The sequence below is a fragment of the Psammomys obesus genome, unplaced genomic scaffold, assembly GCF_907164565.1.
Source record: "Psammomys obesus unplaced genomic scaffold, mPsaObe1.curated_primary_1811, whole genome shotgun sequence".
Taxonomy (NCBI): Eukaryota; Metazoa; Chordata; class Mammalia; order Rodentia; family Muridae; genus Psammomys; species Psammomys obesus.
The window spans coordinates 7,047,388-7,063,668 of NW_026590701.1; the positions used below are offsets into that span (position 1 = coordinate 7,047,388).

Below are 16,281 nucleotides of genomic sequence, written 5' to 3' on the forward strand. Positions count from 1 at the left end.
GTGAACAAGCTATAAAATGAACAATTTAGGGTGGCCTCTCCATTAGCTGAACCTGTATCACTTGAGTGTGAAGATAACCTTCCAAATTGGGAGACCAGAAGGCAAAACCATCTTCTAATGACCTCCAGAAAAGGGGCTGATGACCAGGTGACTGCAGTGAAAGGTGTTAGAAAGCAAGATCTAGAAATAAAAAAGGAATGAGCTTGATGACAGAATAATGAAAAGCAGACCTTGTGAAGATCAGGTGCAAGCCTTCTCATTTCTAGTTCCTTAGAGGCTGGCTTCTGGAGAAAGACCTACTAAATATTAGCTAACTTAAGGAGTTTGCTGTTTGGCTACAATAAGCTTATTGTAAATATACAACTAATAAGCAACTTCTGAGTATTGCTCCTGGGTCCAGGAGCCAGTCAAAGGACCCTTCAAATGGTGCATCTCAAAAAGATTAATCCTCTGGGCAGAGACTAAAGGGGGCTGTGGGGTTATAGTGAATAAGCTCTCATCCTTGAAATTAAAGCAAGAACTTGTAATGTGTTTTTCAAAGTCAATAATATTCTGTTTTCTATTTGATCACCAAACCAAAGAGTATGTTCAGCTCTAAATCCCCCCAAAAGCCCCTTTCCACTGTCCCATTCACAGTGGAATATATCTACATTTCAAAGATATCATTTCAAAGATATCATTAAAAAATGAATGTTTAGTGTTAATGTGCATTTTGATACTTTGTAGATAATAAAGCAAGATTATACTTTATTGTTGTTTAGTTCTCAGCAACTATGCTGTGAGGATTTGAAAATGGTTCAGTTCTGGAGAGAAAGCATCCCAGCTGAGCTTCCTGGTGCATTGCCGCCTTAGCTGCTTGGCGGCTGATGCAAGAAGACCATTTGAGCTCAAGAGTCTGAGACCAACCAGGTAATGCTGTGACATTCCAAATTAAAAAGGAGACCAACAGAATGAGTGGCTCCACATCACCAATAAAAAAATGCAAATAAAAGAGTAGTCTGTTTCTATAAGTGGCTTCATTTCTGTTAGGTGGCTATTACTGAAAGAATAAAAGGCATCAAGTGTTGGTTAACATATGGATAAAGCAATATTTCTTGTATGCTGTTAATGGGAAGGCAAATGAGCACAGCCTTTGTAAAAAATATCATGGAAGTTCTTCAATGTATTCAGAAAGTACTACTGGAGGCTGGTTCGTATTATTAATTCCTGGGAGTGGGCAGCAGAGGCAGGCAGATCTCTGTGGATTCAAGTCAAGCCTGGTCTACACTGCCAAAGCCAGCCAGGATGACCAAAAAATTACAAAAGGCATTATTGGGTTGAAAATATATGTTCTTCCAGGAGGATCTGAGTTTGATTTCCAGTACACATATGAGGTGACAGACAAACACCTGTGCCACCAGCTCCAGGGGCCTCTGATACTTCTGGCTTCTCTGGGTACCTTCACTCATATGTGTGCTCACACACACAATTAAATTAATAAAAACAAAAATGTACTACTGTATTCCCTAAAATTTCAATGCACACCAAAGGAAATAAAATCATTATGAAAAGAGAGATTTGTGCTCCCATTTTTATTGCAACACAAGCGTTCATCAATGGATTAGTAAAGTTAAATTCCCAGGAACCATGTAGTAAGAGAGCATCAGTTCTCATCAGTTGTCCTCTGACCTCCACAGACACACATAAAAATAAATATAATGTAACGAAGAAAACTTTTTAAAGAAAGAAATTAAAATAGAACCATGTTTTCCATAGGCTGAAATGGTTAGGGTGAAGGGTCACTGAGAAGTCTTGATCAAAAGACACAAAACCGGATAGATTGAATGAGTTGAAGAGATAGGCTGAACAGTGTGGCCGCTATAATCAGTGACAATAAATCATCATCATCAAAAGTTCAGAAAGGAGAATAAGTGCTGTTGTCACAAAAATAATAACTGTTCGAGGTGATCCATGTGTTAATTAGCTGCAATTAGCCATCCCAGAATACATATTAAAGTATACAGATTATATTATATATATTAAAGTATATATGTATATGTACTTTATTTAAAATGCTGCATAGCATGAATACATGCAATTTTGCCTGTCAATTTAAAAAAAGTAATCTCAAAAATATTGTAGTGAAAAACACGAACAGCAGCTACAGAATATATATGTGTGTGTGTGTGTATAAAATGACAAATAGATTTGTAAAGTTCCACTGCAAAGGTCTCAATTTCTCATCTTAGTAAGATTTCAGTTTGCACAATACGGTGTTGGAAGACATCACCCTTGGGCCATTAAAGACAAGTGGGAAGAGTCAGTAGTACGGACAAAAAGAAATAATGTTAAGTTTCATCTGATGTCAGTAAGGATCGAAATGTTTGTCTTTCCCATGAAAATATCAAAGCTTTCTCATTTCAATGGCTTAGACATAAATGAGTTTTAATCCTAAAAAAATAATAGAATGTTACCCACTAAAGGAACAGGTGGGTCCATGTTAGTTCTCCATTGGATGGGAAATGATTCAAAGTGATTCTTCAACTCTAGGAAATTGATTCAGCATTTGAATTTAAAACAAAGACAGATTTATTCATTATTTGACTTTAGGAAGATCAAATTTTCAGGCTATTGGACACTTCCTGAAAGGTCATTGTCTTGATTGGTGGGTGGAAGGTGATCATCACATTATATGACCCAACAGAACAAAGGCTTCTGCAGAGACCAAGGATGGCATAGAATATAGTCACAGTTGATGCTGTTTGATTGATTATGCCCACTGCCAAGTTCCCAGTGATTTCTAGGGAAGATTTTATTGTACCACAAATTTAGTAATCTGTCTTATTTGTTTATTTACTTAAAAAAAACTTAACTCAGTAACAGCTCACTGTTTTTTGTAAGACATCTAAGCATTTCTTGATCCCCAAAGCATTTCTTGGACTGTAAACTGAGTTTAAGTCTCTGACTTTTCTTTCCAGATCTTATCATATTTCCTCCCAGACTCTGCAACCAGCCTTTTTCAGGCATCCATCCCTTTACCTCTTTTTCCATAATGGAAGAAAAATGAAAAACCAAAACAGATCAGGTTCCTCTGTATAGCCCTGGCTGTCCTGGAACTCACTCTGTAGACCAGGCTGGCCTTGAACTCAGGAGGCTTGCTTCTGCCTCCTGAGTGCTGGGATAAAGACGTGCACTATCACTGCCTGACCAAAACAAACAAACAAACCAAAAACCAAAACCAAACAAACCAAAACCAAGCAAACAAACAAAACTTTTAAATAAAAACTACTATTAGAGACTCAAAGTGAATTGTCAGTAGGCAGAAAACCATGTAAGAGGAAGCAGCGTATTTCATCATGACACAGCCATTGCTGTTTGAATGTGAATGAAGAAGCTGAGTGTAGAAAAGTATTTATCTGAGTCATGTGCAGAGCACAAAACAAAACTTCTCTACAGAGAAGCAGCTGTCCTTAAACATCTTAAATTGAATTAAAAGTATTGTCTACTCTTGACTGTTGATATGTGCTCATAATTAACATCTTCTCCCTAACCAATTTTTATTTCCTCATTGATTCAAATGCTCTCCATTAAAGCTTTTGTTTCTCTTAAAACCAGTTTTTATTCACTTAGGAATTTTGACCATAGCAATAAAAACAAAAAAAGTTATAATCATTGTCTGAGCAGTGAATCTCAAATTCTTATTCTAAATTATATATGACCCAATATATACACATAAACCTCTAAATGTAGATACTAATAACATTCTGTGTAATTCTAAATGGCAAATATTAATTTGATAAATACAAGTGCTTAAGAGGGGTCCTTAGATTTGCCAGCGAAAGAACTGTGAATAAGAGAGTTTTATGGACTGGGGATGTCTCTTAGTGGAAGGACATTTGCTTAGCATGAGCAAAAGTTTGAGTCCCATGTCATGGAAATCAAAAGATAAAGAAAGAAAAAGATGTTGTTTAGAAGAGGCTTTGCTGTTGCACACCTCCAATCCTAGCACTAAGGAGGCTGAAGGAGGGAGGGTTCTAGTTCAAGGCAAGCCTGGGGTGTACAGCAGTTCCATACTTTACAAAAGGAAGAAAGATGGAGGGGAATACAGGGATGGAGGGATTCACAAAGAATCTTGAGTTTTCCAGACCTGTTGAGTCATGGTGTAATCTCTGAACTGAGGAATTGGAGGTAAGAGGATCATGAGTTCAAGGTTATCTTTGGCTGCATAGCAAGTTCAGGGCCAGCCTGGGCTACTTGAGACCTTGTTTCAACTACAAGATTCCCAAGTTAACACTAAGGTTAAAAAAAAAAAAGTAAAGACAGGTTAAGTGCTTAGTAAAGGTGGTTTAGTAGGAAAAATGCCACATAAGAAGGAGAAGCAAAGTTTCACAGAAAAGAACCACAGAAAAGTTGGGTGTGGTAACAAGCATAGCATCCCAGGAAAGAACTAGAAAATCCTCTCCTTTGGCCTCCAATGCTCCCAGCACCACAGGAGATGGAGACTGCCTAGCTCAAAGACAGCCAGCAGTGAACAAGAGAGAACACACCTCAAACATGATGGAAGGCAAAAGCGGACATCTGAAGTTGCCCGTTAGCACATGAGCACCTATTGGAAACCATTGGGGTTTAACTCTTTGGTTGTTGGCACATCTTCCTCATTTGCTGTTTGTCTGCAAGCAGATGGACTCTGCATTCACACAGCTCTCTTGAAGTGGCCTCCAGAATTTGCATCTCTGTCCAGAGAAAGACCTTAATCAATTCACTGTGGGTTACATTACTGGTCAGCACAAGAGAACAGTGTCTCCTAGCCTAGTTTCTGCTGCTCCTTCCAGTGTGAAAAGAAATATTAAATGAGACAAACTGGGAACACAGGGAGTGTGTGGTACAACCTTGTGTTCACCTACAAATTTTACATGTTCTTTAATAAATGAAATATTTAACGGCATCAAAGGTAAATAGAGTTAGTCCTCAGTAGATTTTGGTCTGTTCCAGCCACAAAGAATTGCCTACAGTTCTGCCTGTCTACCCATCCTTTCTTTACTATCCCTGTCTTCCTCCACAATTAATCTAACCTGAAATTTTTGTGGTGCTCTGTGTTTGAGGTGGTTTTCCTCCACTAGTATACCAATAGGTATGCTATAGGAGCCAATCTCAATGTCCCTGCTTCCAGGAGACCATTCCCGAGCATCTTCACCCTGTCGGACTGCATTAGAATATCATGCATCCAGTTTTATGCTGCTGTTATCTTCATGATTCTGGACTTTGTGGGGTCTACTGGTGGGAACGCCAAAGCAGCTGAGTGAGTGTGCTCTGAAAGACTCCTTTTAGCTAATGATTGACTCTCCAAGGTTAAAAAGAGTGTCATTACCCCAATATAGGGTCCACAGGGCCCTTGAATTAACCTTTCAAAGTTCTAACTGTTAAAAACAGCCAGGAAATATTGATGACACTCTCTTCCTGTTGCCTGTCAGTTGTCCCTGCGGAAAGGCCTGCTGTTTACTGGGTGTCTTTATCTGTTCAGTTTTCTCCTAAGAACCCTGCTGAGCTTGTTCCACTTCCCCAGCTCTCCTTCTGTCTCTCTCTCTGTCTCTGTCTCTTTCTCTCTGACTCTGTGTGTGTGTCTATTTTTTGAGAAAGGGTCTTAATATACAGTAAATGCTGGCCCCAAAATTGCAATTCTCCTGCTTCCACGATTCAAATTGTGTGATTATAGAGTGTATCTCACCATCAGTTTTTCATCCCTTTTTATATTTAAATTTGTAAAAACGTTTTTGTCTTATGTTTTGAGTCAGGGTCTACTTTGCAGCCCAGCCTGGTTTGGAATTCAGCGCATAGCCAGTGGCCAGCCTCCAACTCCTGCCAAGTCTCCAGCATTAGCTCTCCAACAGCTAGGATTACAAGTGTGAACTTCCCTTTCTCCTTTTAAAATGCAATTTTGACCTAGCAAAGTAATAGAGTATACGATTATGGGATTATTTACTTTTTTACAAAAAATATCAGTTTTTTTTTAAAATTTTGTTTTGTTTTGAATATAGCCTCGTTAACTATCTATGTCTCTGAAACTTTCAGCAAATTTACTGTTAAGTGTTTATAGATTTTCGATTCATAAGACATTTTCCACCTTCTGTGCTTGTTTGCGTTGCTGTGCTGGGATGGAAGCCAGGGCCTCAAGTGCTAGGGCAGTGACTGGGAGCTAGAGACCTCCTCCCAACTTCTTATTCTTCACATCTGCCCTCCCATTCTAAAATGACTTGACTTGTACCTCTGTTCCTTTTAAATGTTGGCTGAACCTAAAAGGGAATTTTGCAGATGGTTTACTTTTGCTTGGGGGAGGGAAAGCAAAAGAGCATTCCCTCTAATAATAAAACCCTTAAGCCTATTTCCCTCTCATACAAGCAAACAGCATGCTATTTGCATCTTTAGTTCCTTGGGGCAGGCAGCCCCGCAAGCCCTAATAAATGACTTGGTATCTCAGGAAAGAGATCGCTGTGGAGCTGATATTGATCAGGTCAGCGGCTGTGTTTGCCTGCGATTGTTTGGGGGGTGGTTAATTGAGTCTTGGCCAGTGTCGTCTAGCTGGCGCCGGGTGCTTTTGGATTTGCTGATTTTCGTCAAGGGTCTCTAGCAGGCTCCCCGTCCCCTGCCTACCCAGGAGAACCCAGCGGCTCCTACTGATCAACAGTCCGTCTGTCTGGGCTTTATTGATCACAAGGCGGCCGGCTCAGGGCGGATGCGCCCGGGGGGAGCCAGGGAGCCGGCAAAGAGCAGACTGCAGCTCTCGGCTTCCCCCTTCCTGGCTCCTCCTTGGCCACGCGCGGGAGTGGGGGTTGGGTGGAGTGGTGTATGTCTCCAGGACTGGCTGGCTCGGGCATGGCGAGCCATGTCCTTGTGGGGCTCTGGGGCTTGGTGACGGGGGCATGGGCATTGTTGTCTCTAGGGGCTCCAGGTTCCGGCTGCCAGAGCATGGCCACTATCTATGGGAGGCGGGGACCCTGGATCCGGCGGCCTGGGTATGGCCACTGACCCTGGGGAGGCTCCGGGGTTCCGCAGCCGGGCATAACTACTCTCTGGGGGATTCAGGGACATGACCACTGAAAGTGTGGCGTCCCTTGCAGGTTCCAGGTGGGACGAAAGCGTAGACACGTGCTGGGGGCCGCTGGCCAGAGACTGAGCAGTGAGGGGGGTCTCGTAGTAAACCCGGAGGCTATCTAGAAACGGGGCTCCGCGGAGCCTCCGAGGCTGCACGCGCAGGCGTCCGCTTGGGGGAGTGCTGAAGCCGAGCCCACAGCGCTAGACGCCGGCGCCAGCGGGAGCCCCGGGGCAAGTTGGCCCTGGGCCGAGTCTGGCTCCGCCCCTTACTGCCGGGGCTAGGGCTTCGGCCAATCAGAGAGCGGAGGCGGGGCCAGGGCGGGCCCGCACTTGGCCAGCTCCGGGCGCCGGGCGCTATTTACCCGCAGACTTCGGCTGCCAGGGATAGCTGGCGCTGCTCCGTGGGTGGCTTCCACGCGTGCCCGCTGTTCGTGGTTAGTGCGCGAGGTGGCGGGGCGAGGGGAAGACCGCCAGCGAGCCCGCGGGGCCGGGAACGTGTCCTCGGTAGCCTTGCTCCCGCTCCATGCTCCGACCCCCGCCCCTCCACTGACGTCGCCCGGGCTCGTGCGCGGCGCGTCCCGGGGGTCGTCGAGCAGCCGCGCCTCGCTCCCGGAGCGACGAGGGCGCGGGTCGTCAATGGATCGCCACTCCAGCTACATCTTCATCTGGCTGCAGCTGGAGCTCTGCGCCATGGCTGTGCTGCTCACTAAAGGTGGGTGCCGCGGGGCGGCCTTCGAGCTTTGTGAGCCGCGGCTAGGTGCCCGCCTTGGCCGAGGTGCTCTCTCCCCGGCCTAGAGCGTTGAAGGGCCGTCAGACCTCGGGGCGGTTGGCCGGGGGTGAACTCTTGAACTCGGGGCCGGGAGATGACCGGACGCCGCTGGTCTCACGTATCCCGAAGGGACTGTCCTAGAAAAGGCCAACTGTGTCGGGCAGGCGTCCCTGTTGGTTTTTCTCAGTGCCCACCCCTGAACGTGCCACTAAATTTGTAACTGTATTTTTGGATGTCTGAGCGTGTGCCTACAGAATCCTTGCTTTTGCCGGTGTCTGTTTCTGAGCTGAGCTTGTCTGCGTTCCTGACTTCAGTGCTTCTGAATTTCTGCACATGTGTCTGAATATTTCTGAGTGAGTGCGAGTGGCGCGTGTAACTTCGCGTGTCTGAATGTGTTGGAGTGTGCACATCTGAGGACCAACCAGCGCGAGGTCTCCCTGGAAATATAGGAGTGTGAGGTACCTGCTGAAGTGTGGCCTCTTGCTCTAAAGTGGCTGGGAGTAAGCGCTGTCATCCATCCACTCCTTTCCAGCTTAATATTTTTACAGACACTTTTGGAAAAAGGATAGGGAAAAAAAGTCTTTTTCTTTCCAGCAGGGCTCATCTTTTAGATGGATATTCTCGTAACTCTTAGATTTCAAGGTTCTCCTCCCCAATTCCACCCCAGCCCCCCACATAACCAGGACTCTACCTCATGTTCTGCTAACCCATTTTTTTTTTTAATGGGAAGCATTATTTAGTCTCTGACCCTCACCCCCAAACACACTTTTCTCTAATTGCCATGTAGCAGACCTGAGGTTAAAGGATTAGCCAGCCCAGCAAGGATGAGGTGCTACAGTGTTTATTTATTTTGGAAGGAAGGGTGTAATTAGCCCTAAATAACAGCCCATACAGCCTGCAGAGGGAAGCCTTCTGGCCCTATCAAAGGCAGGCAGAGCAGGGAGGGACGGGGCTGACATGAAGTCACAGATACCGAAACTATGTGCCTGATAATGATATAATTAGGGGATCAGAGATTTCTGACTGCCGCGGACTTCAAAAGCTTTATTTAAAAGAAGCCCTCCTCAGCCCCTGCTGTAGCCATCTTGACTGAAGCAGACATTTTTGTTTAATCACTGCATACAGTAACTAGAAAGGGCAAACAGAAGAGCATTGTTCACCGGTTTTAAAATACCAATCCCCTTTTGGCCTTTGCATGCCACAGGAAGAAACCTTATGGAATGACAGAAATATAGTTTTAATACAGCAATACAAAAGTCCATTCTTGTTGAAATGTGGCTCCAATTTTTCTTTAAAGTCTTAGAACTTTCCCAGTTACTTGTCAAATTTTTATTAAGACTGTTTTAGGTCTTTGAAAATATAGTATTCTAAATAGGTGCTCATAAACACTGAAGCAACATTTTACTTGCATTTAGTTTATCGTTTCCACACCAAATCCACAGCTCAAATCTGTTTTATTTTTACTTAATGTATATAGAATTTGTCAGGCCAGGAATATGTAGTTATTATCACTTAAGCCTGGTGAACTTTTATGCAAGGAATAGACTAAACTTGAAAGAAGGAGGAGAAAACAGAAAGGAATTGTTGCAGATTTCACTTGGAGTAGAGGAGGCAGGAGAAGGGACCGGGGCTACAACTAGGAAAGTAAGGTTTGAGCTGGCTGGTTTTTCTTCAGCTGAAGTGTAAGCAGCCGGGCTGAAAACTGAGCACACCACGCAGTGGCCTGGAATTTGGACAGATAATTAAATGAGACACCTTACTCAGGCATTCATAGAAAGGAGGAAGAGAAGTGAGGTTGGGGGAGGTTTGGGAAAGCTGAAGCTCTCAGTATTGAATGTCAGGGTGGAGGTTTTAGTAACTAAACATCTTCTGATTGGGACCTGGGACGAGGTGCGTGTGTTTGGTGTACAGTGGCCTGAGCTGTGGCCCCCAACAGCGACAGGCATTTACCCTTCTGGGCATCTCAGTTTCTTGTGACTGATAACTTTCAGGTCCATGTCCAAGCCTGAAATCTTGCACTGTGACAAGATGTTAACAGAGCTTTGCAACTCACAAAGTGAATTTTATAAAGGAAACTTTAAGCACTTCCTGGAGAAAAATTTGAGGTTTCCTTAAGGATTTTTTCCTTCAACCAGCAGAGGATTTTCAGTTTCGAGTTTCCCCTTTTAGGTCACATGTTAAATTACATGCAAAGCTGAGGGGGAGGAGGTGAAGTTAGCCTTGCAGTTTTACATCCCCCCTTTTATGACTTTCCATTTGGGCTGAAAGAAATTGACTTTGGCAAGCAAACCACTAATTGTAAACTGCCTAGTTCCTGTTTTACAATGTTCGGACTAAAAGCTCCTCTGCATGAAAGGATCTTTACAGGCAAAGTTTGCCTTTTCTAGAGAGATCACAGATAGCTGCCCAGTTTCATAGTTTGGAAATCTCCTGACCTGTGCAGTTTCTAGATTGTTGTGTCTAGCTAATAACTTTATAAAGTGTCAGTCCGGGCTCTTAAAACTTGGCTCAGTCCTTTGGGATGCCAAACAATTCAGTAGTTCCGTTCAAATATTTATATAGACAAAACCCCAAAGCCTGACATTTTTATGTTGTGTAGTTGTATAGCATAAAATGGATGAATAACATGACTTTGCCTTACAACAAAAGACAATATAGTGAAAACTGTTTCCCTTCAAACCACAACATATTTCATTTCTTTAACTCATCAGAAACCTGTTGTTGGGTTGCATATATTCCCAGCATTTAGCTCACTGAAAGTTAAGACACTGCTTGCTCTTGGAGCATTTCTGTCCCTGTGGGCTGCTGTTGTAACCGCTCATCTTGAGCAATCTACAGTAAGTGCCTTTGAGTTCAGGCTTCAGGCAATGCTGACAGAGTTTCTTTGTTTTCAGGAGAGATCCGATGCTACTGTGATGCTGCTCACTGCGTGGCCACTGGGTACATGTGTAAGTCTGAGCTAAGTGCCTGCTTCTCCAGACTTCTTGATCCTCAGAACACCAATTCCCCACTCACCCATGGCTGCCTAGACTCACTTGCAAGCACAGCAGAGATCTGCCGAACCAAACAGGCCCAAAACCACTCTGGCCCTGCCATGCCCACTTTGGAATGCTGTCATGAAGACATGTGCAATTACCGGGGGCTGCATGATGTCCTCTCTCCTCCCAAGAGCGAAGCATCAGGTAGGTCCAAGTTGTCCTGACCAGGAGCCTGCCTGATCTATGGGCCTGTGACAGCAGCGACTTTGTATGTCTGCTATTGATTTTGTTGTTAATGTAATTAGAGACACCAGAGGGAGAGCATGGCTGGATGCAAAGAGCATCTCTAAATGAGTGGCTTTTATGTCTGCCTGAGCATTAGATGTCGCCACATAATAGGCTTTGCCTGCTATTTCAACATTTTGAGGACATTAAAAGGCCATTAAATCCAAGTAATGATAGCCTGTAAACAAATGCATCTATAAGCATCCTTTGGATGCTTACATAACATGCAGTTTCTTAAATGGTTTGTAAGTTGCTGTTTAAATGGGCTCCCTTATGGAAAGTGGTTGTCTTCCTGCTTGCTCCTAGGAGGTGGTCGTCCAGTTTGTTTGACCATTTTCTCTGCATTCCTTTAGGACAAGGAAACCGGTATCAGCACGACAGTAGCAGAAACCTCATCACCAAGGTGCAGGAGCTGACCTCCTCCAAAGAACTGTGGTTTCGCGCAGCTGTAATAGCAGTCCCCATCGCTGGTGGCCTGATCTTAGTGTTGCTCATTATGCTGGCCTTGCGGATGCTCCGAAGTGAGAACAAGAGACTGCAGGATCAGCGGCAGCAGATGCTCTCTCGTTTGCACTACAGCTTTCACGGACACCATTCCAAGAAGGGACAAGTTGCAAAGTTGGACTTGGAGTGCATGGTACCTGTCAGTGGGCAGGAGAACTGCTGTCTGACCTGCGACAAAATGAGGCAAGCAGAGCTCAGCAATGAGAAGATCCTCTCCCTTGTGCACTGGGGCATGTATAGTGGTCATGGGAAGCTGGAATTTGTATGACAACATCTGTCTGAACCATAAACTGCACCCTTGAAGGCCTTCTGAGTTCTGCTGACAGGAGCACTTTTATCTGGAGACAGACTAACTCACTGAGTCAATTTGGAGAAACAGAAATGGCCTCTGCAAAGGGGATCTTGGCTATTTCTTCTGAAGGATTTTTTGCACAGACTCATATACAGTGAAATGGATTAATTTGCTTTGAAATTATAAAAGGCAAAGAGAGGACTCTGCACACACTTTTCCAGGGTTCTTTGTATCCCAGGGATCCGTGACTGACTGAAATAAACAGTGTGCTCTCTGTAAGCTCCTACATCTCCATTTATTGTAAAAGATTTTTTTAAAAATATATATTTTTGTCCGAAAATTTACTGGTGTCTTTCATAAATTAGAAACTTAGATTGAAGGGACGGGGAAGCTGATGGTGGTGTAGCTCAGGGCTAGACTGTTTGTCTGGTATACATGAGACCCTAGGTTTGATTTTTCTCTAGCACTACAGAAAGCCAACCAGCCAACCAGCAAAACATTTCACTTGGAAGTGCAAGAGAGAACATGTTAATTATGAATGAAGGCTTGTTTACTCATACTGCTGAAATATGTTTGCCTTGGTTTTGATCTTGCTCATTCTTACACAAACCTGTCATTAATTGTCTTCGTGTAATGACCATTGTCTAGTGTCTTCTACATTGTTTTCTAGAATGGCTCTGGTTTTACTTTTTATCTAAGAACTTTCCTTGTTTGTGCTAAAGGTTGTCTCTGGACCCGTGCATGCTAGCACATATTCTACCACTAAGCTACACCCCAGGCCCTAGGAATTCTTCACTTACTTGTGCCAGACCAGATAGATAGGTCCTGAGTTTCTGAAGTTACCATACAAAAGGAATGTTTTATCAGCTTCATCCGCTTTCCCTGCAGGGACTTGACTATGTCCAACTCCCCCACTAAAGAATGTCTGCAGTAAACTTAACCACTGTCTACGTTGACAGTTTATTTTGTCTTTAACCAAATTAAATATTTTGTCTTCCAAATTAGCCAAACTTTATTATTCAATGCTCCTGGTCTTTACACATGATTATTCTTAATGTCTCTGTTCCTAAATGTCTTTTTAATCCTTAAGAAGGGTTTCAGTAGTTAATGTCATTAAATTGACATTTTAATAACACAACTATTAGGTTTCCTCCTCAAAATGACCCCTTTACTAATATGACCAAACAGAACACAACAGAACATGACCTTTAGCTAGGAAAGTAACATTTGTTCCCCGTAAGACTCTTTCCCTTGTTTATGGTCTTTCCCCTCAAAATGTGTATTTGTTATCTTAAATGTGAGATTTTGCCAGTTTTCCTTTTCTCAGTTCTTTTATGTACCTGATTTTTTTTTAATTGAGCCTGTTCCTTGCATTCCTGAAGATGAGATTTTCTTCTATCTTTGCATATTTCACTAGGTTACTTAGGAGAAACATAATTTGAGGTTCTTTAAAAGAGGTGCCAAGTATGTGGAATAATCTGAGCTGAAATGAGAACCTAGATTTATTTTCCTTCGAGACAGGGTCTCACTATGTATCTGTACTGTAACATGATCACTATGTAGACCAGGCTGGCCTCCAACTCAGATATGCCTCCCAGATGCTGGGATTAAAGGTGTGCACCACTACACCCAGCTTATAACTAGATTATTTCAACTCTCAGTAGATGACAGCCCCAAACAGGGTAGGTTCTGGGGTAAAAGTCCTGTGTTATGAAATGACAGCATCTTTATGTGTTCTGATGTTCTTTCTGCCACACACACCTGATGATTCTTATGGAAAAGAATCAGGTTTGTGTGTGCCATCCAGCATCCTGTTCTGTCCTCACTCCCCATGTTTGTCATCTCAAGGGGCCAAAGAGTTGAGCTTCACCGGGCAAACCTTTCAAGAGAAGAAATGTGATCAGAAGTGACAGGTGGTGACTTGCATTCTTGCCCTCACTTTTGCTCAGGTTGCAGTGACTTCGTTATTTGAAGGTCGATGTTGTGCACCTCATTCATTGTGCTTTCCCTTGTCAAATGCATCATGCAAGGTCGGTCGGGAGTTTCCTCCACACTTGACATAATACTTCACTGTGAAGTCGAGAGGGAGCCCAAAATCACAACCCTGCCTCAATTTCTTAAGGTGCAAAGAATTTAGTTCTCTCTGCCATGCCTGGCTGAGGTTGGTGGGTCTTCAAGTCAGTGGTTCTCAAGCTATGGGTCTCGACCCTTTTGGGATTGCATATCAGATATTGACATTATGAGTCATAACATCAAAATTACAGTTTTGAAGTAGCAATGGAGTGATTTTACTGTTGGGAGTCTCCACCACATGAGAAACTGCATTAGTAAGGTGGAGAACCCCTACTTCAAAAGTAGTCACTCTTTCTATTACACTGTGGAGTTACATTTCCTCTACTTGCTCCTTGTTGGTGAGTTTCAAGTGACTGAGCATTTTAGTAGCTCATTAGGGAAAAACAATGAAGGAAACCTTGAACTTTGAAAGACTCTTAACATCTGGGTGCACCAACCTGCAAGAAAGGCTTGGGTCTGCCCAGTGTGAAGGTTTCCTGGAAGCAGGGTTCACTGTCTTGTGCCTCCTGTTCCTTCTAGGCACTCAGGCTACCTGTGGGTTAGAGACTTTTCTGGGGATCCAGCTCTAGGCACACGACATAACACTTGTCCTAAGAGCAAATCCTCTGTTTGCATTTGTTTTCAGCAGTTGGATCTTTCCTGTCATTGAAAGTACTGCAGGTTTTTCTGCTTTTTGGCTTACTGTGTTCAGACTGGCTTCCGGCCTCCTTGTGAGGGGAGAACACTCAGGGCAGGGGGCTTATCTGCTTTGGTGAGCCAAGAGTGGTGTTAATATTCATTCATTAATTCGTTTTTCTCCTAGGTGTTTGTGCACTTAATTTGAGGTGGCTGTATAAGGCTGTACTACCCTGGACAGCCCTCCTTTAACAACAACACAGAACACTCCCCAAAGTAATTTTCCTTTCTAAGTGGAAATTCACTCAAACTGAACACAAATGGGGCTAAGATTGTCATGATGTTTCTGTATCTGTACCCTTTAAGTCCTAGCCCTTTTGAAAGAAATTGATCCATATATGATTTTGTCTTTTATGTTCTTTCCTCTCTTATTTCAGATGCCTAAGAGGCTTCCTAGAAATTGACTGGTGTGTCTCTAATTTCTGTTGAACTGATTTTATTAAAAACACTGCACCATAGGGGGTTTGACCTTCTAATATACTAAACATGTCTGCTTTAGAAAATCACAAAGCTCTCCTCTGAAGCGCTTGTAAATCTGGTTTCAATATGGGTTGATTATAAGCTAAAAGCTTGAAAGCAGTGGCATCATATCACAGCTGCAGAACTGCCCTTCTCAGGGTCAGGACAGCTTTTCTCCCTTAGAATGTCTAATTGGTTCTCTTTTGTGCCTTTCAGCCTAAATAACTTTAAATTCTAGGGCTGTGTGAACTTCAACAAACTGGAAACAAGTTGAGTGTTCCGTGTTGCTGCCTGGAGAATGGGGACAATAATACAACTTCAGAGGATTACTGTGAAAAACATACCAGGTCGTATGTTCAGTCTCTCAGGGGTCATGGGGAGATGCTGTAATTAATTCTGTTAAGAACACAAAAGTTGCTAGATGTAGTGGTACCCATTTTTAATCTCAGGACCAGGAAAGTAGAGTCAGTAGAAACTCCATGAGTTTGAAGCCAACCTAGCAAGCTCTTAACAGCCTGGTCTACATATAGAGATCCTGTCTCAAAAAACAAAACAAAACCCACAAACAAACAAACACAGAAAATAAAAGAAAAAAGAAAGAAAACCAAATCAACCAACCAACAAACACAAAAATGTTTGTCTCATTTATAGAGTAGGTACTAATTCCTATGAGGCCTTGGGTTCAATCTCTAAAACCAAGAGAAAAAGTTAATGCTGGGCAGAAGCAGGCAGATCTTTGTGAGTTAAATGCTAGCTTGGTCTACATGGTGAGTTCCAGGTCAGCTAAGGCTACATAATGAGACATTGTCTCAAAAATAAATACATAAGTAAAAGTGGCACAGATTTGGGAACAAATGACTAGTTTATGTGGTAGGTTGTTTCTGATTGATTTTATAATGTTTTAAATTTTCGTATTTGAGATGGGCAGCTTGTCAGTAAACTGCAGTCTGGACTTCTATTGCTAGTACTCATAAGCTCTTTCTGTGTATGCTTTTCTCCGACCTACTTAAGATATTGGTTTGTAATTCTTTCTCTTGGGCTACGGAAGAGCATTTTGTACCTAATGTACCTGCTTCCTTGTTGAGTTCTTTTGGAGTTGCAAATACCCTGAAGAATCTCAGGGAGGTGCAGGTAACATGGCAGGAGCATTGGACGCTGGATTCACCTTGTACAATCAG

General features: G+C 43.2%; 1 protein-coding gene across 1 annotated transcript; it reads left to right on the top strand.

Annotated features, from left to right (window-relative positions):
• The first annotated feature begins 7,435 nt into the window (after positions 1 to 7,435).
• On the top strand, positions 7,436 to 12,228 carry Bambi (BMP and activin membrane bound inhibitor). Its single transcript, XM_055608595.1, has 3 exons — positions 7,436 to 7,780; positions 10,732 to 11,019; positions 11,454 to 12,228. The coding sequence occupies exons 1-3, from the start codon at positions 7,705 to 7,707 to the stop codon at positions 11,870 to 11,872; spliced, it is 783 nt and encodes a 260-aa protein (XP_055464570.1). The 5' UTR covers positions 7,436 to 7,704; the 3' UTR covers positions 11,873 to 12,228.
• Positions 12,229 to 16,281: the final 4,053 nt, after the last annotated feature.